This window comes from Aspergillus pseudoviridinutans (genome assembly GCF_018340605.1).
Source record: "Aspergillus pseudoviridinutans IFM 55266 DNA, scaffold_9, whole genome shotgun sequence".
Lineage (NCBI taxonomy): Eukaryota > Fungi > Ascomycota > Eurotiomycetes > Eurotiales > Aspergillaceae > Aspergillus > Aspergillus pseudoviridinutans.
The window spans coordinates 38,203-61,876 of NW_025091289.1; the positions used below are offsets into that span (position 1 = coordinate 38,203).

General features: G+C 49.3%; 4 protein-coding genes across 4 annotated transcripts; 3 read left to right on the forward strand and 1 right to left on the reverse strand.

Annotated features, from left to right (window-relative positions):
* Positions 1-382: 382 nt before the first annotated feature.
* Asppvi_010837 (uncharacterized protein) lies at positions 383-1,121 on the forward strand (the record flags this gene model as incomplete). Its single annotated transcript, XM_043306673.1, has 2 exons — positions 383-929; positions 976-1,121. The coding sequence occupies 2 exons, from the start codon at positions 383-385 to the stop codon at positions 1,119-1,121; spliced, it is 693 nt and encodes a 230-aa protein (XP_043162608.1).
* A 1,870-nt stretch (positions 1,122-2,991) lies between these two features.
* Asppvi_010838 (ankyrin repeat domain-containing protein) lies at positions 2,992-4,342 on the forward strand (the record flags this gene model as incomplete). Its single annotated transcript, XM_043306674.1, has 2 exons — positions 2,992-4,195; positions 4,293-4,342. 2 exons carry the CDS (start codon positions 2,992-2,994, stop codon positions 4,340-4,342), a joined length of 1,254 nt encoding a protein of 417 aa, XP_043162609.1.
* Positions 4,343-5,757: 1,415 nt separating this feature from the next.
* Positions 5,758-7,686, reverse strand: Asppvi_010839 (uncharacterized protein; the record flags this gene model as incomplete). The annotated part of the gene is made up of 1 exon (XM_043306675.1): positions 5,758-7,686. The coding sequence occupies one exon, from the start codon at positions 7,684-7,686 to the stop codon at positions 5,758-5,760; it is 1,929 nt and encodes a 642-aa protein (XP_043162610.1).
* Positions 7,687-17,044: 9,358 nt separating this feature from the next.
* Asppvi_010840 (uncharacterized protein) lies at positions 17,045-17,485 on the forward strand (the record flags this gene model as incomplete). Its single annotated transcript, XM_043306676.1, has 2 exons — positions 17,045-17,149; positions 17,207-17,485. 2 exons carry the CDS (start codon positions 17,045-17,047, stop codon positions 17,483-17,485), a joined length of 384 nt encoding a protein of 127 aa, XP_043162611.1.
* Between the last annotated feature and the right edge of the window lie 6,189 nt (positions 17,486-23,674).

The window sequence follows — 23,674 nt, forward strand, 5'->3', positions numbered from 1 at the left end:
CCTACATAGGGCTCTCACGAAGGAGACTGAGGGTCCCAGGAGCTTGAGATGGGCTGGCGACAGCACCTAGAGTCCGTATTAATCTTGACCATCGCTGCCTGTCGCTCCGTGTGACATGCATTTCTCTCGAAGATTTAAGATATGTCCTCTTCCTCTGCTGGAGTAAACTGAAGTCTTTTTCACAACGCTGTGAGGTACAGTATCTATCCATGTGAGAGCGAGATATTCTTCGCTCCATCCTCTCCGTCGTCTCCATCTTCTCCACACACAAATCATATTGTCCGACCACGTCACCTCTCTTTGCCGCTGTGAGAGAATGGCAGAATCGTGGCTTCGGACGATACTCATACACGACGGATATTACGGTGTCGCCACCATTATCATGGATGCTTTATCAGCATCAAGCGTTGCGGCGTTGCACGCGGCCTTCAAAATCAAACCATCGGCTTTAGTCTACCGAAACTATCTGCATCCTTTGAGAGACGTTGACCCGACAATGAGACTATTTCAGCCGTGGCAGTGCGATAAGTGCCAAATCTTCATGATCGGTCCCGACACCTCACAATTGAGGGAACGGATTCTGAATCCGGAAGCCTACTATAACTGCTATCAAGGCCAGGAACTTCCTCAACTAGAGGCCTGGGTTGTGGGATTACCACCGACGTCTAACAGCCAAAGGCGCGCTAAACGGCTCGCTAGGCAGAGAAAGAAATACCAAAACCGTCAGAACGACATGAGTATCAGAGCGAGAGCTTTGGTGAGGCTCACTGATATCCTCGATAAGGATACTCTGAGGCAGTGCCCCTATGATTGTACCAAAGAGCTTGACCCCAACACAATGGTTGGAGACAGTATCCTCGTCAAGGTATTTGACCTGTTTCCTTCGGGCGACTGTCTGGACTCTGTTACTGTTGGTATGAAATTCGCGGGTATGACATTTTGCTTGCCTTGGAATGTGAATAAGTCTCAGTCAAGAGAGTCACATTGGAGACCAACAAATGGCATGCCATATATCGATGCTGCTGACGCGTTCTGTTCCCAAGAAGGCTTTGTCTCCCGCAGAGATGTCAATGACATTGATGCTCTTGTTTTTCATTGTCGAAAGCCGGGATGGGAATTAAGTTCAACGGTTTCTATCTGAGGGAATGCTTCTCGTATTTGAGTCTCTAGGGCAGTTAAATATATTCTTTTTTCTTCTCCTTTCCAGCACCAAGAACAATTTACGTATCCGGACTCAACTCAGACTATTCAAATACGCAGCATGCAGTTACTGAGCCTTCAATCGCACTCCAGCGGTTTCCCCCTTATATTTGCAGTCTCTCTCGAAAAAAATGATATTACTGCAACATCTGATATGGACGAATGACGCTGTTTACGTCAACTGCCAACTGACAACTGCCAATCTCGCAAGATATCGGCGCCTGTACTTGGTTAAGAACGTAAGGCGCCTTCTGGATGATAGAAGTCATGGGAAAGGCTAGGCGAAATATATGTCCACCCACGTGACCTGAGGTTTCGCTTACCTACTATGACAAAAAAGGTAATGGCCTTGGTGTCCATAGCATGGTAGGGTCGGTGTCAAGTTGCTGCGGTGATCTTGGACTGGCTGGAAATTGCAAGGTTTGTACCTTGCTCTACTGCTGGTCAACCAGCCAAAAACCACTTTCTATAATAATGCCTATTTGCAGGTGACACCTTGGGCACTAGTTTTAAAATCTTGATGTCCCCTTCGCCCAGGTCAAACTTTGCTCAATGGCCGCTGCGCCGAATCCTCGGGCATTTTTGCCTGGTCAACTAAGAGGTGGATAACTGAACCTTATCTGTCAGTTGTGGGCAAAAGAATCACCCCACCTCCCCTTGACCAACCCTAGCTTATCGACAAAACCACATTGCCCTCCTAATAATGAGTCGATTTGCCTCTGGTCAAAAAGCCTACGTACTATCGCGGAGGGCAGCAATCGGCGCTCCAACAGAATGTGAAGGGACTGGGCCGTTGCTGTTCAGTCTGTTGAATGGACCCTATATGGGGAACACGGCCGGGCCGGTCTGGCCATCTGGACATCACCTGCTTATTCTCGCCATTTCTACTAACGGTTAATGGGAGTCGTCCCTTTACCCAGTGGGTTGCTGGTTCCTGACTGCACTGGATGCTAGGTGAATCAGACCTGTCGCCAACCAGCTGCTCTTAGGGCCCGCCTCATTTGCAAGGTTCTTTTGGGCAATATTCGGTTATTCAGTCCCTTTTGTATTCTACACCGTCTTCAACGCTTCAACGGCGACTCCCAACGGCACCATCTCCATTCCACATAGGCCCGCCAGTCTCCGGGTATATCGCAGGACAAGGTTTCTGAGTGAAGCCGGGCGGCTGTTTAGAAATTGCAGTCGCCGATGGACAAGTAGGCAAATCGTGATTAAGGACTCACTCCGCCCAAGACGAGTAGTGACCCATCACCGTACGATAATATGGTCATGTTCAATGACACGGTAATGACACCTTTGCGGGTAAAGCATACAGGCCACCACAGGCCGTGACGAGGCTCCAAGTTTGTCAGGAAGGACCACATATCTGTAGGGTTATAAMTCCTGAGTAGATTCCTAGCTACTATGTTCGTTGCGGGACCTCGCGGACTCATAAGAGCATCGGGCTAGTTCCCAGGATAGATTGGATGCGATCTACGGACGTTACAGGCTCCGGGGACCCATGCCACTCCTCCAGAGTGCTCAACATCTAATGCTAAACTTGGGTCTGGCTGCGCATAGTACGTTGCTGCAGTGTCTTGATTTCAAGCGATGCAATACTATAAGATAGGGTCTACTCTCCATGCTCAGTCATAGAAATCCATCATGCGGTAGCCATTATCAAAGTCGCTTCCGTCATTCTTGCCCTGAAGTCAACATCATGGTATGTTGTTGTTCCAGTCACTACGCCTTGCCGCCTAGTCCGCTCAGCGAATATTAACGCTCTGGTAGATTCAACCACTAGAACAGCCAATGCTCGTCGAAACCCCCACCGACCTCGACTATGTTAAGACCGAAAAGACCTCTGCGACTGCTTTAAGCGTATATGGAGGAACGGATATACAGTCCGAAATTCTTCTTGATGATCAAGAGGCAGCGTCTGCCTTATGCTGGGCCGCGGGCAATGGGCATCTTGGTGTCATGAGACTTCTAATCTCTGTTGCCCGCGCGGATATCAATGCTGTTCATAAAGGAGTCACACCATTGAACTGCGCAGCTATTCGGGGCTCTTATGTCGTTGCCCGCCACATCTTGTCGTTGCCAGGGACAAACGCCAACGGGAACCCACAGGGCATGTCTGCACTATGGTATGCGGCAGCGCACAACAGCTCTGATGTTGCAGAGCTACTCCTTCGCCGAGACGACGTGGAAGTCAATACACAGGATGCGGGTGAGCAACAGACACCTCTAGCAATTGCGGCTGCTCGGAACCACATCCAGATTGTCCGCCTTCTCCTTGCTGACAGCCGCACCGACGTGAGCGTCCCGGACGTCGACGGTCGGACGCCTTTACATCGCGCCACAGAGGCCGGACATGGAGAAGTTGCTCTGTTGCTGCTCTCAGATGATCGGATTGACCCTACCTGCCGCGACCACCGTGGGCGCACCCCGCTTCATTATGCAGCAGCGGTTGGCCTCGAAGAGGTTGCGCGTTGCTTGCTGAGGAACTTCGATGTCGACGTAAATGCGACGGATAAATGGATGTCCACGGCCCTTCACAACGCCGCCGGAGGCGGGCACCTATCGATAGTCAATCTGTTGCTCTGTGCAGATGCAGCGCAAGTTGACTTGAGAGACGAGTTCAATCGCACGCCGCTATGGCTGGCATCCTACTACGGACGCAGAGAAGTAGTCCAGAGATTGTTACTAGAGGACGTCGACGTGAATGTGGCAGGTCCGAGCGGGTCAACACCTCTACACCATGCTACCAAAGACGGAGACCTTGCATTAACGGAACTGCTCCTCGAACGTCCGGGCCTGGATCCCAACCGAACTGATCCACGGGGCCGGACAGCCCTTTGGTTGGCAGCAGAGGTAGGTGATGTGCAGATGATTATAGCATTCTTGCGCGACTGCCGGGTGGAAATGGTAAACGACGACCGTGGTCAGGGGCCCGTACACATTGCGAGGATCCGAGGGCACACCTATGCCGTCCGGCTCCTTGAAGCCAGGATGCGTCAGTCTTCTTTTTTGCTTTTGACTGATCTCCCCCAACTGTTTGCTATGCTTTTCTGCATGATAAGTCTCTATATATATCACCGTCAGTGCTATAGCTAGGGCAGGAGCCACATTTCTTCCGGCTATGGCTTCGCGCTCCAGTTAAACACCGATCATCTTTCTATCTCGTGTACGCATACAGATGGATAGTAATGTTGGCAGACCTGAGTTGCGCCATTCCGAAGTAATACTGAATCAGAGGCATCTCGTGTAGTTCATGGTAGGTAGGCTTAATGGCCAAGCACACGCCTGGTCAACCTCTGCATTGCCCTTGCTCACACTGCCAGTTTCCTGAACCAAGTCAGAGCGAAGGGCCCTGAACACCTAGGGAAACTTTGTTAACCAAGATAATAGACACGGTACTCAGGGTACAAATCAAACCAACAAGAGTCTGCGTAAAGCAAATAACCTACAGCAGACGCCCATTTCCGCTTTGGCGCCTCGCCTGGTTCCTTTAAGTCTGGAGATCAATACTTTTCGCTGGCATGTGAGAGCGATGCCTGGTCCTTGGCAAGCAAGCCTGACGGAGTGTTCGAGGCTGCCACCTGCCTGATTGCAGATACTCCCGAACCTCGCTTGTGCGTTTATTTCCCGGTAGCCCCCTTGCCATCTTGCGTCCTTTCACAATTTGGCTGGTTGCCTCGTCGCCGCTCTCTACGATATCAACCTCTGTCTACACGGCCTGATGCAGTGGCAGACTGGATCGAATCCCAAGGGCTCTACACATCAGGTAGCCGGAGCAAAGATCGAGAGTCCCCAAGATTTTTCAAGTGACTTTGCCGTGCCCCATATTGCTTTCACTTTAGCCAGGTCTTAACCATATCCGCGGAGATCATCCGAAGCAGGGCATCTTCCGTTACTACAGCTAGATGGCTGGAGTATGGGGGCTACACAGAGCAGCATATCTACGGGTTTAACTGACCTGCAGTGCTGGATTGCTAGTGAACGAAGTGACGGTGGTAAAGAGCCCTGCACGGATAGGGCGCTACAATCCGCACGCGGCCTTTGAAGAGGAGGGAAGGCTATATAAAATCCAAATTCGGGGGTTTCATCGTAGGATATGCCGTACTCATGATCCTGCACAAGCAGTTCTGCCAGATGATCTATGTGAAGAAGCAGAGCTTCATATTATACCTTAAGGATTGGGGAGTTTTCGGGCTATACAACGCTCTTGGCCACAAAGAGGGTGAAGATATCGGAAGCTCGCCAGACCTTTGCAGCTCATGATCACCACACACATTGCTTGTGAACCAAGGTCATATTCATTCAAGAAATATATGCTCAATAGGAAGGCTGGATGTTGGTAGCTGTAGTGTAGATGGGGCGCAGGAATGATTACTTAGTGTTAGCTGAGATAACCGCGGAAAATGATGCATGATTCCCCACATGTCAGACCCACAATTCACACAGCAAAGTCCGACAGGTGTTGGAGAGGAAGATCGGCTGGAGAGAGTGGTGTCTTTAGCCCGGGCACTAAATTCAGATGTCCATTGACTAATGCCTGGGACAGCAATGCAGCAATCAAAGTCTGTACGGCTGCAATGTCATGGTCGTTGTCAGAATCATTGATGAGGATTGGTTAGGGCGGCGAGAGGCATCGCTATGCTGGTGACGCCTTGGCAGGTGAGCCTGTAAGAGACTGACAATGTCAGAATGATTCTGGGTCGCTGCAGCATCCAGGGCCTTTGTCCCCTCTTCATCCGCCACATCGCTCAGGACACGATCATCCGTCAGCAACCGTTCCACAATGGCTGTCTTTCCTGCATAGGCCGCCCACCATAATGCAGTGCGTCCTCTATTGTCGACACTGTTACAGTCGGTGCGCCAGTCACGCAGGAGACTTTCGACCACTTCTAGGTCTCCCTGGCGCGCCGCCAGAGACAGTGCGGATTTGTTCTGGTAGGTTTGGGCGTTGACGTCCAATCGCTTCCCGAACGCAAGTAGCAGCATCGCTACGCTCGAATGACCGTTGATGATGGCAGCCAGGAGTGGTGGCAGATAGGCACCCCATCCTTGGTTGATGTCAATGTCTGGACGACGCTGTAGCAAGAGACGGACTACCCGGATATGGCCCCTCGCTGCAGCTAACCAAAGCGGTGGTTGTTCATCTGCCTCTTCTGCATTCACTGAGACATCTGGCCGACTGAGCAGCAACCGCACCATCTCTACATCCCCTTCGCTGGCTGCCCAGCCCAGTGGAGTCCGTTTCAGGTGGTCGGGGACATTGGGATTGAGGGTCCTCACTGCTAAAAGCTTGCGAATGATCGGCATTGATCGCCCTTGGACTGCATGATGGAGGGATGTAGATCGATCCGGGTCCGGAGTCTCGAACTGGCTGACGGCGTTGACAGCCGGATTCGGTTCCTCCAATAGTCGCTCGGCCACTCGATTATGACGGCGTCGAGTGGCCCACCAGAGCGGGGTGGCCCCTTTCCCATCCTCAATGTTGATGTCTGTATTTGGCCGAGCCAGAAGCAGATTGGTTATCGGCAAGTGCCCTCGCTTGGCAGCTACATGCAAGGCCGTTGATCCCCACCGGTTCTGCGGGCGCAGATTGATTTGCGGGTGGTTCAAAAGGACCCGGACCACTGAAAGGTAGCCTTTCTCAGTCGCCAGAAGCAATGGTGTTCGCCCGTCTGCATCCACCTCGTTCACGTCCCAGCCGTGTTCAAGCAACAGCTGCACCATCCCGCGTCTCCCGCGACTGGCGGCCAGACACAATGGCGGTTGCGCGTCACTGCCGACATGCTTCACTCTGGTACCTGCTCCATTTTTTAGAAGAAGTTGAACGATGTCTTCATTTTCCTCTCGCACGGCATGCCAAAGGGCCGTTCGATCTGCACAATCTCGCAGATCGACATGGGGTCTTGGGTGACCTAAAAGCATCTTTGTTAGGCCCGCTCGGCGCAAGGATATGCTGTATATGAGCGGTGAAAAGCCGTTCACGTCCTGGCAGGACAGATCGAGGTCTTTCTCTGCAAGAAGCACTTCCAACATCCTCCGGTCGTCCCGGGAAATGGCATAAAAAATGGGGGTCCGCCTCAATCGGTCCCGTGCATTGACATCCACTCGGCGAGAATTCAACAAATGCTGCATGATTCGTTCATGTCCCTTCACTACGGCAACGCCCAGGGGAGTAACGCCATGCTCATGATCGGCGGCGTTGACCTGAACATCGTCGCGTTGCAGCAACTGTTTAACAATCCGTGTATGCCCGCTAAATGCTGCACACCATAAGGCACATTGTCCTCTTTCGTTCTGAAAATTGACATCTGTTTGGTCGCGGGCAAGGAGGCCGTCGACCACTGTTGTTGATCCGTAACATACTGCATAGAGAAGCAACAGGCCACATGTCTCCTTAGTAGCCTGGGCAGAGGATAAGATGTCGCAGGCATACCTGAGATTCTCGGCAATACATAAGAGTGTCGCATCTGGAAGGTCACGATGCATCGTTTCCTTTGGGATATTAAGTCTTCAGACCTCCAGTGGTATACCAGTCAGACAGTGTACATACAAGCGCGTATGTATCCTTCGTTCAGCTAGTAGCTAGCTGTTCTGCTGATCAGACCTCCGGAAGTTGTTGCAGCTATTCGTGGGTTTCATTTGATTCGTGGATATGAATTGTAAAAAGAAAGTCGTGACTACTTATATGTAACGTCTTTTGGGCCATCCGGGCTGATTCACCTGTAAGGTATTCTCGAAATGCCAAATTACCGGAAGGTAGAGAACTTCCCGCGAAGAAGTTTCAGTATCGTCGGAGCAGTGGTAAGCCTAGAATTATTCTGCACGTTCCCAGGAGTGCTCCAAGGGTTCCCGGCTGCTGTTCTTGCAGGCTCTTTTGTGCAATTCGGCCTAGCATTGCTGGGATTCAGCAACCAAAATGCCAACAAAAGTATGTCTACGGCTCCAAGCTCTGCTTAGGTGCTCGCAAAGCAAACGAATCAACCTCAGAGGGTTGGCCTTTTGTGGTGGTATTCGGCTCGGATCATCACCACCCATAGATGCCCTTTTCGCCTAAGCCTCTTCGCCGCCCACTTTGACACGTCCTCTGTTACACGGCTTGGTGTATGTACAGTGTCATATTTGACCGGGAATCTCCGCGCAATAAGTTATCTTACCATGAAGTGAATCCCTGTCGTGTTTTACTGAAGATTGTTTCCAGAGCTTCCAATGGCAACTGGGTGAGACAGTGGGATCTGGGAAAAGAGGTTTGAGGGCTATGGATGAAGGGGCGGGCAAGGAAAGCCCAAGTGAGGTTTCAGGTAATGGATAACCACTGTAACCCTTATCCGAGTGCCTCGGTGACAATCACCACCTATAAAGGTAAAGAAGAAAGAGGTCGAAAGATAAAGAAAACCAGGCCATCCGGCACAAGACCATCCTATTCGCCCATGATGGACCCTAGTCAGGCTTCTTGTGTGACACTACAAGGCATCATTCTCATCCTACGACCGCCTCTTCAGAACATCGGGAATGTTACTGGATCGTACCTGGTCGAGCCGTTGTCGGTTTTGGACACTGAAACATACATACCTCTTTAGTACATAGTGCCGGTATTTCTATGTGACCCCTGATTTACGGCGCATGTGTCAGTTGGTCTGGTCAGCTATTGTGAACTTACGGAGATGCTTTGTTCCCCTAGAGCTGTAAAGACCTCCATCTATCCAGCAGGATACAGTACGTTTTTCACATTTTTGACCGGAATCGACGGGTGGATACGATATCCAAAGAGTTGGATGACCAGATAGTGCTGCAGGTTGATGCTGCAAATATAGGCAGGCAGAAAAGAAAAGCATCGGATGATCATGTCGGTTATTGTGCAAGTAGCTCCGAGTAAAGATATTCTACAGAGAAAGACATGTTACCGTTCCTCGAGTCTCTAAGTAGAACTGCCGAACTAACAAAATGTACTTATTGACGCTTGATAATGGAGAGATATAGTGAGGGATGAAAAAGTAGAAGGCCGGGAATGACGCTTGTAGGATAGTGCAGGCGTCCCTTAGTAGCACCCGTAATGGGAGGGTGAGGTGGCGTTGTGCCGGATGGGGCGTCTTTCCTCTAGCTTTTCGACGTTTGTCTTCCTTTTTCTTTCTATTCGTTGAACTGTAGCCACGAAGGCGCCCAGATACATTTTGTTGTTGTTCTCGTGGCTTATGTTTTCACTTGGGCGTTTCTGTCTCCCCAATTTAGACGCGTTTCCCCCACCCTCGTTTTGTCGGTCTCCATCATATCGCCCAGTTGCACATTAGGATGGTTGCGTCCTTTTGGTATCTTGACATACAGTTCTTACACTCTAGATAATGGTTGATGTAGTTCCTTGGTGATTGCCAGTCAAATATGCGGCGCCCTATGGTACTTTGGCTGTAATGCCTCTATCTACTGCTTTCTACCAGGAGACAATCAGAATCATCCATAGTCTGGACTGGACTTGCTGATGGTCTGCCTGGTGGTACTAGACCTGGATGTCTCGGTCGCGTCCACAATAGCAGACTAGGCCAACTGATACGTGCGATGTAACGTAGAGTTAGGGGTCATCAAAAAATATCGTTACTGTGGTTATCGGGGTATGTTGGTGGGCCGAAGTCTGACCACTGCTTGCCCAGATGCGATCCAGTAACTGTCCTCGGTGGTCTAAAGAGGTAGTCGTAGTATGAGACTGAAAGGCCCCTGTATTGTAGCACAATAAGCCCTGCTAGAATCGGTGATGGGCGAATGAGATGGCATTGCACTGGGCGGGTCCCATTTTCTTTATCTTTCGAACCTCTCTGCTTTTTCCTTTCCAGGTGAAGATAGCCACTGAGAGGCACGGATTAGGTTTATCATGATTTTCCTTTTCTTTTCCCTTTTTTTTTTTTTTTTTTTTTTCTTTTTCTTTTTTCCCCTCTGGTGGTCGAGAACTTAACCATTCTCAGCGCATTAATGAGACTGCGTAGGAAGAGAAGGACGCTGTAGGTAGCACAAGAGCCCCATACCTGAAGCCACAATGGACAAGTGAAATCTGCGCCGGATGGGCTGTCATTCTCTATCTTTCGACCTTCCTTTTCCCTTCCAGGTGTTGATAGCTACAGAGATGCTCAGATAAAGCTTTGTCCTTTTGTCGTGGTCTAGAACTTCAGCAGCCAGCTCTTCTGGTCCAGCACTTCCTCGGTCTCCACAATGCAGCTTGCCCACGGGACAATCACGGGGTACGGTGCGAGCAGCTATTTAGGCCCTTCATATGCACATTGCAGCTTTCCCCTCTCCAAACGTTTCACACTGACTGGCACAGCCTGCACGCACAACTTCACCCGCCATTTAAATGTCCGGGCCCGGAGCACTCCGTATTAGGCATTTGAACATCCATATCTAATATACGCGGCACCTGAATCTTCAAATGCTGCGGCCTGGGAGGGTGGGTACTCTCTTCACTGCCATCATGGTCGCATAAAGGTGATCAGATCCTAATATACTTTAGGCTATGTTCGTCCCACGCAGTAAAGAGAAATCTCGCAACTCCAACAAAGATATGATCGAAGACAATCCACCCCGGAGAAAATCTGTATCTCGCCCTTCACAGCCAGTCTGTATCCCGTCCACTTCGCTGATATTATTATCTTCGGCCGTGTTTTAGGTGTTACCAGTCCACCCTGATCTTAGGCATATGGTATTCGGCTGCTGTCTTCGTCGCGAGAAGTCCCATGTTGAGCCTATCCAAGCGATCCCCAAACCGACAATCCAGCCTCAACTCCATTCCTCTGCATTACCACATACTAACCCGACCTTTGCACACACACATAACGACGAAGGGACCGCCTCACTCAATTTAAATTATACCCAGGTCTCCCTCCCTCAACTAGACCCAGCATACTCCAACTTCGTCTATGACGTTTTGATCTTTAAGAATGAAGGAAAGAAAATACGTCGATTACTGGTGCTAGACTTTGAGACCGATGTTAACATCATGTCTGAGGGCGTGCACCAAAGATTACAGACGAAGGCCTCCTCCTGTGACCCATTGATCGTCCTCCAGGTCGCTGGAATGGGGGAGGTCACTCCATTAGGCAGCGTGGATGTGGAATGGAGTCTATGGGAAGATAGAACGGTTTATAGAACAACATTTTATGTGGTGAAGGGTTGTGAGTTCGATCTTCTCTTGGGACGACCATCCGTGATCGACCATCAGCTTTCTCAGAAAGATGCAGCAGTGGGCTCGAGGATTCGGTCGTCATATCAGGATTCATGAACGGGGGTTATGTCCTAGGTATATGCAATCTAGGGATTGCCTAATTTTATCAGATCGCAGCAAAGCAATTTGGTAGGCTTACTGAGGTGATCTTACCGCAGCTAACGACATCCATCTTTAACCGAGAAGCTTCTCGAGCTAGACGTTAGATGTGTGAAAGTAGAAGTAATAGTGCAATTCTATAATACGGTTGAACGTGCTTCGGATTTTGTAGAATAACGAAGACGATTTGATGTGGACTCAACTAGGTAGAAGATAGAAGATAGAAGATAGGACGGTGGGGAGATGATTGGTGTACATTCGCGTCACTATAACCAGGGTTGATACACGTTTAAGCAGCGGAAACCACGCGGTGGCTCAAAATCTCGACCCATCTGGTGGTGGGGGGGGGGGGGGGGGGGGGGGGGGGGGGGGGGGGGGGGGGGGGGGGCAACAGAAGCTTCCACTTTGCATAACCAATATCTATTATATCCTGAACAGTACCAACGCCATTAAACCTGGTTCAGCATGAAACCGACCTGGGAGGCGCGAAGAGACTGGTCTTCTGGGTACTTGAGCGGATGGAAAAGTGCGTGATCCAATGCAGAAGAAAAGCTTTTCTTAGAACGGTAAAAATATTGCTCTTCTCTCAGGGTCTGGATCTTGTGTTTCTTGTCCTCCAGTGCTATAAACACTGGAAGGCAAGAGATCAAGACCCGTCAGTGCAATCTTCTGATTCCTGGCTGTTCGAGGTGGGGAATACTTCTGTGTGGAACATCAAATCAGCCTCTTGGTCCGCAATTACGTTCATGTTGATCCTGGCAAGGACCTGGCATGTCAGCTTTTTGGGACACGCTAGTCATAATAATACGTGTATCAGAAAGAACGGATACAATAATTGGCTCTGTGCACTACCGCAATCTGGGCTGGTGTAAGACGAAGTCCCTAAATACTGCCACATGCCAACAGGAAGAATTCTGTACTATATCAGAGATCCTATCCTCCGTCCATCTCTCATGTTTCTCGATCCCTTCTTTTCTCTTCTCACTTCGAAAATTGAGAAGCAGAAATACCATGGAGCCTAGAGACTTCAAATACGAGCCCACCCATGTCCGTGGAGAAAGCTATATCGACCCAGACAGATTGCTGAGTAAAATGGCCGAAAAATATGGACGGGGAAACTTCCGCATTGAAGTGGCTGATAAAACGCGGAATCAAGATAGGAACAAACCTTTTACAAAAGGCACTACGTACTGTATCATTGAAAAGTGACAGTGACGAACACAGCCGAAGAAATCCCTGTCATTCCGCCTTCAGTAGCTACCCTGACGCCAAGTACACACTGAGCCGTCTTCCATTATTTGAATGTAAAAATCAAATTCTCCCCATTGATACAGTACTACTTTGTTCTTCGAAGGAGCGAGCGGGGAAATGGAGAACCACAGGATAAATGAGCATGTTGTAACTAGAGCAAGTACAAACAATAACTTACAAGGCGAGTAGTATTATTTGCCTTTGGTGAGGAATCCTTTACCCTGTTTACAGATTGCAGCGCCAGCGATGTTGCTGTACCCGAAATAGAGACATTTCTCGTACTGTGACTTGTGGGTATAGGGACAGGAGAATTGGCCTTCGAGGTTGAGACCATTGGGAGGGAGGAGACGAGACAGAAAAAAACCATTGTTTGAGAAGCTCTTCGATGATGTCCGTAAAACTGATGTTTGATTTTAAAGAGGAACACAGCAATTATGCCAGTATTTATGTTACCCCAAGGCAGAAGAGACGCTCTTTCAAAATTAACACCTGATATGCCACCGGCGTGGCCAGAGCTTGACATTATCTGACTGTACTGTAACTCATTATTTCTTTTGCTCCTTCTAAAAAGAGCGGTGGGAATCTGGTATCTTTGAAACGGGTTGCCATCATTGGCTGACTCCGCATATTCTGGGTTTGCCCGCCAACCTCTGCTTCAAACGCGCAGTTGACCAGCGGCTTTCAGTGGTGCCCATTTTTGGTTTCCCCAAGGTGCTTGATGACGACAGATGAATATTCCTTCCCGGCTTTTTCGTATACCCGCTAGCTTCTAGGGATATTCACACTGTCCCGTACTCAGTCTACGCAGGATTGACTGCTCTTGGGTAGATTGCACGACATTGTGTGCGCGAGGTGATTTGGGTCTCCGCTGCAGTAACTATATGGAACGACCCCAGAGCGGGATGACTGACTAGTTTCACAACCTGTTCACCTGGGATACCCAATTCCTTGTTCTTCAGGGGAGACGGCCTCAAATAACGGAAGATTACTTGGAGCAATTAGCTGAAGAAAGGAATATCGATTGATACCGAGTTCATAATCGAGCCTTGAACCAAGCTAGGCCAGCACTTCCCAAAGTCATCGCGGCACCTCCTAACTGTGCAACTCCATTAACAATGATCAAACCGTTTCCTCCTGCACCAGCACTCTGTGCTATAGCCATCGCGCTCCCCGCTACAATGTTTCCTGTCCAACTATGGGTGACTGCGGCTGTAGACCCTGTATCTCGAGCACAAAATGTTATTCAAGCGTCGTATCACAGGAAGAAGGGAGCATATTGTCGAGTTTCCACATACTGCTTGTATACCGCTCATAGTAAAGCCTATACTCGACAGCGTTGGGGCTGTTGCAAGGCCGGGAGCCGCCACAATAGTCGCCCCGGTGGTGCCGACAACTGCGCAGGCAGCGAGAATCGGGTTATGGGCACTCCAGCTCGCTGCCTACCGGATTTTAGTATCAATCATTAACTTCATAGTGTATACCGACCTGGGATATCAAGATGCGAACTCGCCCAGGGCAGGTTTGCCGTAAGCTACGACAATCTTACCGCCTTCAAACCCTGTTCGTATGACTCTCGTGCATCCTGCAATCACATCCTCAGGAGAGAGAGTTGGAAAAGGCATGGATATAAAAGGGCTCTAAATATTGGACGATTAGCTGAGCAAAGCCCTCCTTGTTGGAAACAACCGGTAAACAGAAGCACTGAAGATTAGCCTAAGAGTTTGGTGTCCAAGACGCAAGGGAGACTGACCTCGGGCCCACAGAAACTCCGGACAGGCACTATCAGCTGACCCAAAGTACGGTGAAACCAAGTTGGCTGGCTGCTTGCCTGCCAACCAAATTGGCGACCGCCTACCATTTTGATTACTTCGTCTTCGGAGAGGTTAATAAATGCCCAATTGATGGGCCAAGCGCGGTTGTTTGCGTTGTTGAATTGTTAAGCACTTGACGCGAACTTTGTCGGGTATTAAGAAATAAGCTATATCTACTATACAAGTCCTTCGAGTGGGTGATTTGGATGTTTGAGCATCTGATCGTTGAGAGGGGTGGGATCGCAGAGCTTGATGGATCTGTCATGGGAGCCAGATGCTAGAAGCTGACCATCTTGTGAGAAGGCGACTGACCAAACCCAATGAGAATGGCCCTCMAGRGTWTGCTTGAGGGCGCCAGTGGTGGGATCCCAGAGCTTGATAGTTCTGCCATCAGAGCCAGATGCTAGAAGCTGGCCATCTTGTGGGAAGGCGACTGACCAAACCCAATGAGAATGGCCCTCAAGGGTTTGGAATTCTAGACTCCAATTCTCTTCCACTTTTGGTCCTTTGGATAACCAATCAGAAAGTTCTCTCACAAAATTCCCCCTAATCAACGCTTTTTGCGTCCGACAGACTGGTCGCTATGAATATGACCAGTGTATATCTTCCTTCTACCAACGGGCTTGGACAAGCCAACTCCTCTTGAGGTAATTAGGCTACATTGTTGCGTAATATCAGGTAATGGGACGAGCAGAAGTTGCTAGATGGGCATATCTATCCTCTCTCTCCCCATACTTGTTCCGAGCGTGCTCGAGATCTGAGATAAACCCAAAGTTGAAATCCCGGTCAACTTCCCGAAATGGACTAGTCCTCCCTCCCTGGTGCCAAGACTAGGAAATCAGTGATGATTGAAGCATCAGGCGGGAGCCTCCCCTCGGGCTTACCCCGGCTGTTTCTATTTGCTGTCCATGCTCGGGATAGAATATACGGCCATTTGTTACCTGCGGTCCCCCGATGTGAAGGCCAGTCAACGTTCGAACCCGAACAGAGCGAATTGACTGAAAGCAAGCAGCGTTTGCCATTGGTGCGGATGATGGGCATTTTTTGAAGGTTCGGGCCGCGCCGGTGAAATCAAGGCCAGTTGCCAGGTGGTGCTTGCGCCTAGGAGAAACCCTGGCAGGAGCATACCTAGCACTCAATGTGGTCAACAAAGGAGTCTTGGGAACCTTGCATTTTAACTATAATGACCGGTTTATCCCGCCGTCGAAAACCTAGCCACGATATGGAGGGACGAGAACACTGAGATTTCCGTTTGGGCAAAACTTGACGTTGTGAATTTCTCAACTTGAGAAGGCTTGAAATCCCAAGACAGGGGAAAGTTGGAATTTGGTAGTCGCGCATAGGAGTTGAATGTTGAGATGTAAGCCACATTTCCGGACACTTTAACAATCCCGGGTGGTTCTGCCCTTCCATGATCGGGCTCTTCTTCGCTTTGGACAATCTATACTGGATCTACTCCAGTAAGTATTTGTCGCGCTAGCAAGGAAAGCCCAACCGTGCACAATATCGGGTTGAATATCGTATGAATAGTAAATAGTAGATTATTTTTCGTACCCGAGTGAATACGCCCGATCACCCACAAGCGCTATAGCAATTGCCTGGACAAGACGAGAATCCATGTCACGGGTGGACATGATGCATATACGACGGGTTGATGATATACGGTGTGACGGACCCCCATAGCTTATTCAGGTTTCCCCTGAACGCGAGGAAGCTCGTCCTCTCCTCTTCTGCTTCCTGGCGCTACGTCTTGTATCTAGAGTGATGGTAGCGCCCTGATGTACCTGCTGGATGATCTCCAGACCGGGGTAGGTTAAATGAAGCCTAGTGAAAAAACCGGGGACGAAACGGGAGCGAGACCGGCAAGCAATCAGGAAAGAAACGGTGCAGCCTTGGGGAAAGACGGTGAGAGGTTTCACCTAGTGGACGAGTAATTTGCTACACCATCCGTTTGGGAACGGGCGCTATAGCGCGCATAAGAGCGATAGGCAAACCCTACCTAGGGAAACAAAGCCTGGATTATAAGTCACCACTCGCTTGACCAGTAGCTCAATAAACATCAACTTCTTTAAAAGTCTGTTAATGGATAGTAGTCATTTTTGACGTAGACCTTAGACAGTTCGCTCTGCCTAAGCTGGATGATCTAAGCTGCCTACTCAGTTGCCCGAAATGTTGAAATCATGGTAAATATCCCTCCATTGTTATGTAATAGCACATCTCGCGTGCACCAGGTGCTGCCTGCTTTGACACATGAATAATAGGATTATGACCGGTAACGTTGCGGCTGAAATTGAGGGCGAGGGCGGACCTTGATGAATACTGGATACCAGTCACAGTATCAACGGTCAAATCTCGTTAGGAGTGAAAAAGTTGGGACGCCGGGTGGTTCGACCGGAACGTCGGGCGACCCGCGGAGACGGAGAGCTCCCGTTATGTGCGGTGTACGCCCAAGGCCGATTAGAATCCTGCTGCAGTGGACCGGATGACCGCTGTGCCGAACCGATGTCCCCGGGACTTTGCGCAAGTGGTTGGTGTTGGGCCATCCGCTGCGTTGGAGTGTTCGATGTTTCCGCAGCTGGAGTACAGGGTGTGCAATAGAAGCCATCAAAGTGGCGTTCCTCACGGCTAACATTATATGTTACAGAAATTCCCAAGCCAGCAGGATGACAACATACCAACACGGGCAGGTGACGTTGGAAAGTTGGAGTCCACCACGAATCCAGCTCTCCATGCAACCCCAGTGAAATTCGCCTGCACACTCTGCACAATTAAGATAGGCCGTATCATCAGAGTCATGCTCCAGGCAGATACTGCAATCTACATCGGAGATCTGGCGGCCCTTACGGAACGTGCGAAGCGTCACCGCATGAACTCGACCATTCTCCGGCTGAGAGATGGCCACAGAAGCCAGCCGGGAAGTTGAAACATGGAATGACACGCGGTTCTCTCGGATCATGGTTGGGGTAACTTCGTGGACGACGGACGACAAACAGGGAGAAAATGGAGGCCTAGAAGGACTGGTAACCACCACTTGCACCCTATCAGCCACATGTGAGGGCATTGTTGCGTTTGGCTGGTCTCTGTATGATTGTGACAGGGAGCTCTGTGGGAAGACTGTCCCAGTCTGTGTACTGAAGAGCATCAGGCGCCCGTACCAGGTTTGACTGATTGCTGCGGCCTGGTTTTGGTGTCGCCTCTTACAAAGAAGAAGCCCAGCAACATATTGCAACATGGGTACCAGCGAGCTGTTAGGTAAGCACTCGGAAAGTATCTCCAGTTGGTGCAGGGCATTTCTGCGCGATTTCCGAGGCACCTGGTTATTGCACGAGTATCCATTTCCGCCAGTTCCGATGCAGGTATGATGGTGGGAGGGGTGCGTAATGCCACAAACACTTAGTGTATCCCATGGAGAGAACACTGGTTCGGCAGAGTGAGCCATTGAGGGCGGCGTTGCAAAGGTACACGAGTCAAAGAGCTGGGATCAAGAACATGAAAAGGCCAGGACGGCGAGAAAATCATTTTCATATAAAAGGTGCGGCACCCAATTAGAGCGGTGATTAATAGAACATATATATATTTATCTGGCCGGGGAACCCATCTATCGCGGGAATACGGCGTACCCTAGGAGACTGTAAGGCAATCTTAAGATCAAGGTTACTGCTAGAATCAATTTAACCAGACCGTATACCCTTGCGACCATGCCATCTTTGGGGCTCTAATGCACTCAGTTTTGCTATCAGACAGGACATCACCCAGAGAAACGTCGCTCGTTCATGTTTGAAGCTGAGTGGTCTATCCACGGCCAAATGTAGGAGGGAACTACTCGTTTATTTGGAAAGGCCGTGGCGTGGTCCTTTGTCCTGAATAATCACTGGTCAGATGGCCGAGATATTGCAAGGTTCTTTGGCAATCGTCGGTCTTTCAGCGTCTCAACACACTATAAACGGCACCATCCCGATTATACATAGGATCACCAGTCTCTGGGTATATAGCAGTCAGCACAATGTCATCATGTTCAACGAGACGATGAGCACACCTTTGCGCCTAAGTAGTGTGGGCGATCAGCGACGGGGGATTGACGGATCCACCGTTTTAGGGTCGCTGATTGGCTACTGGTGTCCAGGCATATCCCGCTCGCCTCGAAGCCTTGGTCGACACCGCCAGCTGGTCAGTATGCTGGACAGCCGGACTAAGTACTTAGCGAGTTCAGCCTGTAAGATATCGGCTGGTCAGTCTGATCGGGTCATTCTTTTTGCTCCCATAGTAGAGCGATTAGTGTAGGTAGCTCATTGAGACAGCTTCATTTTTCAGGCAGCTGCTACAAGTTACCCTGGTAAAAGTACAAACGGAGAACACGTCGCCGACGAATGCCATGTTAATTCCGTCTCAGTCTTCTATACTGAAAGCTTTAGTATTCAAAGTACGGGGCGGGGGTTTGTGCCCCTTTGCCGTAGCATTATCGGAGGCTGGATTGGGAGACAATAGGATAATACTATGGATACTATCATGGCTCTCCAGCCTATCTGAACACCACCAATACCGCACAACAAACGAGTCTGGTTCAGCAAGGAAGTTCCACAGGCATGCTAGAGCGTGTGCAAGGTAAGGATGTGCTGTAAAGAAGAAGTAAGATGAACGTGATGTGAAGTATTTGTGCCCCTGTGTACCTGAATTTTTTCATGTTCATCAATGTGAGAAGACCATCTGGAAGCTCAACATGAGTAGGATATTATGCCAGCGGTGAGCTGGAAACAAATTGGTGCAACACCATTTGTACCTGTCCTTATGTCAATATATCCTCCAACGGCTTGTTAGGTCACATACGGGAGATCCAGTCTGAATCTTCATACAGTAACAGCAATTGCTATTGACCTGCGTCATGCTGTCAAAACTCTCCGCTCGAGGCAGAAAAAGGCTGGCTTCGTCTGGGAAGAAGTGTCTTAGTGATATTTCAAGGTTCTATTCCGGATTAGCTGTCTCTACTGCACTCAACAGGAACCCAAATTTCAAGCTGATTGCCTTCCCTGGAAGGGAGAACAAGGCCTAGAGTTCTCCTAATACTTCCCCAACTTTGCACGAGGCTCGTATTAGAATGCATATCGACTGTCGCGCATCGAGTTGGCAGGTAGCATTTTGAGAATCGTGACCTGCCACCCTCCTAGTGGTGTTCGTACAGGAATATATCCTCTCACTTATACGAAGATATCTCCCCTGGCAGTCACGCGTACTGAGTTGATTTAACAGAGCGCCCGGCTAGAGGAGCGGCGGATCAAGTCTGGGCATTAATTACAAACGGCCATTTTCAGCCAAAGACGAACTTAATTATTCCATATCCCGCAATTTATGCAGCACTGCTGCTTCAGTACAGCCCAGTTAACAACGGATAAAGTGGTAAAACGACTATCCCGCATCTGGCATCATCAGGAAAGTCTGTCACAACCTCCAGTGAGAATATCTTGCGAAGATATGAAGTTTATCCGTCACCAATATAAGGATGATCTGCCATCGATTGCCCGCCCCGCCTCGTCTTTCAATGATCCTCAGGTGGACTGCAGCATCCTTCATGGCTTGGTACAATGCATCACTGTATTGAACTATCCAAGTCTGAACTTGTACAACATTTATGTTCCGAAAGCCTGACCCCCTATGTCCCACTCTTCTTGGATAGCAGTATATTTGCTCTCAATAACACGCAATGTATGACTGATTGTAGATTTTCATCGACCTTGCAGCGACCACCACCCAACAAAGACAAGGTTCGATCTTTGAGGATGCCACTCATTATCCAGGCAGATCAGTCCGAACGACCTCGCGTTCTCTATATACGAGCTTCTGAAATGATTCAGTCTGTTTCTGCTGGCAATATTGCATGCAACTTGACTGGAACTTCTTAAACTTAATTTTTGATACTTCGCAATAGGTTGGCACTAGGCTTCTGAAGACCGCAAGACTTGTACAGGCGACAAACTACACAGAAAGCTCCATCATTGCCCCTGGAGACACTTCATCAGCACTGGCACATGTCACTGTGTCAGGTCCACGTCATCTTGTTGACATTAGAACATACCGTTATCAATAGGGGCCTCTACATTCCCATCCTCATTAATTTCTTGAACAATCTCCCTAGAAATACCCGGTCAAAAGGGGGCTTTATTCTCTCAATCTCGCTGTGTCTGTCACGTCTGTAGTGCTTCGCAGATGGTGTAGATCGTTCCGTAAGACGCCTCCCATTCGCGATGTAGGTGAGCAAGCATTGATCTCTCTGCGAAAGACAGAGCACAGTGTATGCCCACGACACGTCCGATTCGGGCATTTCAGGGATCCGATCCTTGAAAAAGACCCATCCCCGCCAAAACAGGGAGTTCGCTGCCGCATCAGGGACATATTCGTGGTGAAGCGCAAAGGTTATCGCATTGCAGATTTTTTCTGGCGCAGATTCAAGAAGCAATATCCTTGAGAAAATTGATTCGATGACTGCTCTGCCTCCGTCGTTTTGGTCTTTAAAAACCTGGTAGAGGTACCGACAGGACTGTATTGTTGATAAAAGGCTCTCTAAATCCGCCAGCTTGGAAAGTATGCCCAGAATAATCTCAGGAGGTAGGTTTGTGATGCTGCAGCKCACTGGCAGAGGTGGACATTCATCCATGGTTCTACAGTGCCTGTAAAGTAGACGTAGTTCAAATGAATAATAAACAAATCACTGGCGGGCATACCGGGTTTAAATAAATTCTGGTCCATACATGTCTCACCAGATCAAGTTAGCCTGTTACACTGTCCCGCCCTTATGTGGCTAAGGTCGTGGGAACTGCCTGCTTGCTTGGAATTCAAATTAAATGACAGAAATATTACCTGTAAGCTACAGATAAGGGGCAGCGATTGGAGTAGTTGTCTAAAGTCTAAATAGCATCTACAGTATTTTCCTCTTGAAGACATGCGAGAAACGCTCTGAACGCTTTGAACTCCCAATTCAGTACTCCTCTGTAGAGGTCTCAGTCATGAGTACCAAAGTCGCTTGGCTTGATGGGAACGCTACTGCCACCTCTGGCAGGCTCAACGTTGTGATTGTCCATAAGTTCGTTCTCTGTGCGCTGAAAGTCTGGGAAGGACTCTCTCCGCGAAAGGCATCTGGCTGTACAGGTGCCGAGCCTAGTGTTGTCAATGCTGTAGGAGAATGCGTCCAGCCTGCGATGAGTATGTACGGAACTCTGGTTATACTTCTAGAGGCAGTATGAAAGCGGCTCAAACGACCGCGAATATGTACCTGTAGCTGCCCGCATAGAAAGCGCATATTGAAACGGCATAGGAGGATATAGACCAGGGGCCTTCGCCCCGCGTTTAATAACACCTAAATAGATTTCTAGCTACTATGTTCCTTGCGAGCCCTCAAGGGCACAAACATCCTTATTAGACTCATGCGTCGGTCTACATCCCTCGTAACTGGCCTGGCAATCTTGGTGCTCCAACAGGAGACGGACGGCTTTGCCAACTCCGCTTCGGACATTGCTTAGTTCCTCCCTAAGTTCATGTATCAAGCTTCGCTCCCTTATGACGTCCTTCTCCAGCTGCCAGTTTATCATTTCCCGGCCTTGCGCCGCCCGGGAGATCTTGTCTATTTGATCTCGCAGCTGGCCGATTTCCCCCTGCAGTTGGTGGTTTTCTCGCCTTAAACGCTCGATGATCGCGGTGAATGAGTCCTCTTCACCGAAGTCCGACGACAACTGAGTCAATCTCCTTGTATTAGCCTCTCCATATTTTGGACATTTGATGGCAACAGCCTACATCAGAGTCAAGTACTCCGTCTGCCACTCGAGATGGGCGCACGGCTTCGATTGACCGCCCGATCTCCTTGCCTATTGCGTCGTAAAGGCCCACGGTCCCGTTGCTGAGGCTTGTCTTCATTAAAAGTGCCTTGCAGTCTGTGACAGACCAACTATACCCATCTTCTGGGGCCGGCTGCAAGCGAATCGCCTGGGGTTGAATTCTTAAGCCTAGTCGGTCATCTTGGTAGGTCAGCTAATTTCACTTCTTTTGCCAACATACGTGGGGGAGCGGTACAGATATGGTTTGCCAAGGCTTCCCGGCATTGTTGGCGCCGCTGAGCGCGTTTCTCATTGCTAGATCGGGCCATCTCTTAAGTACAGGAGAGATGTTTTCAAGATGGGGCCTAAGTTGAAGTACGGGTTTAACGCCAGCCAACTATTAAAGGCCTTTGGATGACATTCGTTTTAAAGTATATGTTAGTTGGGAACGAAGCAAGTGGATCCGATGATATGAAAGAAAGAAGAACAAAACGGGCAAAGTATTGCGGTGTGTATGACTAGGATTCTCTAATTCTTTTGCTTCTGAGTACAATGAGCTGGTCTCTATTAGAAAAAAGTATATGCGCGCTTTGAATAAACCGTGGACGGTGAGTATTGAGAGATGACCATCAGTGCTGTTGTTTGACCGGTTAAGTAGGGGCGAACATAAGACGTTATTCTGTGACCCACCAACAAAGAGCATCAGTCTGAAGCAAATATTACAAAGAGAAGGGTGAAACAGTTGATTGTAGGAAAGGGACTGATAGTGTCGAACAGTGGGTAAAAGCAGAAGACGGTCAAATAATCCGGAACATAATCTGGAACAATACCAAGAGGCGACCATTCCTAGCCTATTGGCGTGGCTCCTTGTCCCGCTTCTCTTGTGGAGGAGTTTGGCCGCTTGTAAATCTATGCTACTGTAACAGTGTCAGAACCAGAGAAGCAGGGACATCGGGTAATTGGCTAGCAACTTCTGCTTCATCCGTAGCATATCTCCGTACATCAAGTATTGATGTCTCCCAGAGCCCTTCCATTCTCAGCTAGATTAACCAGCACACTTGCTGTTTATGCATGCTCTTCTTCTCGGAAGACGAACACTGACATCAGAACTGTTTTGCCCCTCAAAATCTACTTCCAGTTGGCCGTTCAATTATATTGAGCAAGGAAGTGAAACCCCTCATTGAAACCCACAAACAATAATTGCAGCTGCGCGGGATATATAACATGCAGTCCCGCCACCCCCCGTAGCTAGTGCTTTGTCTGGGAATAAAAACGTTCATACTGCTCGATACATCTCGGAGTAATCACCCGAC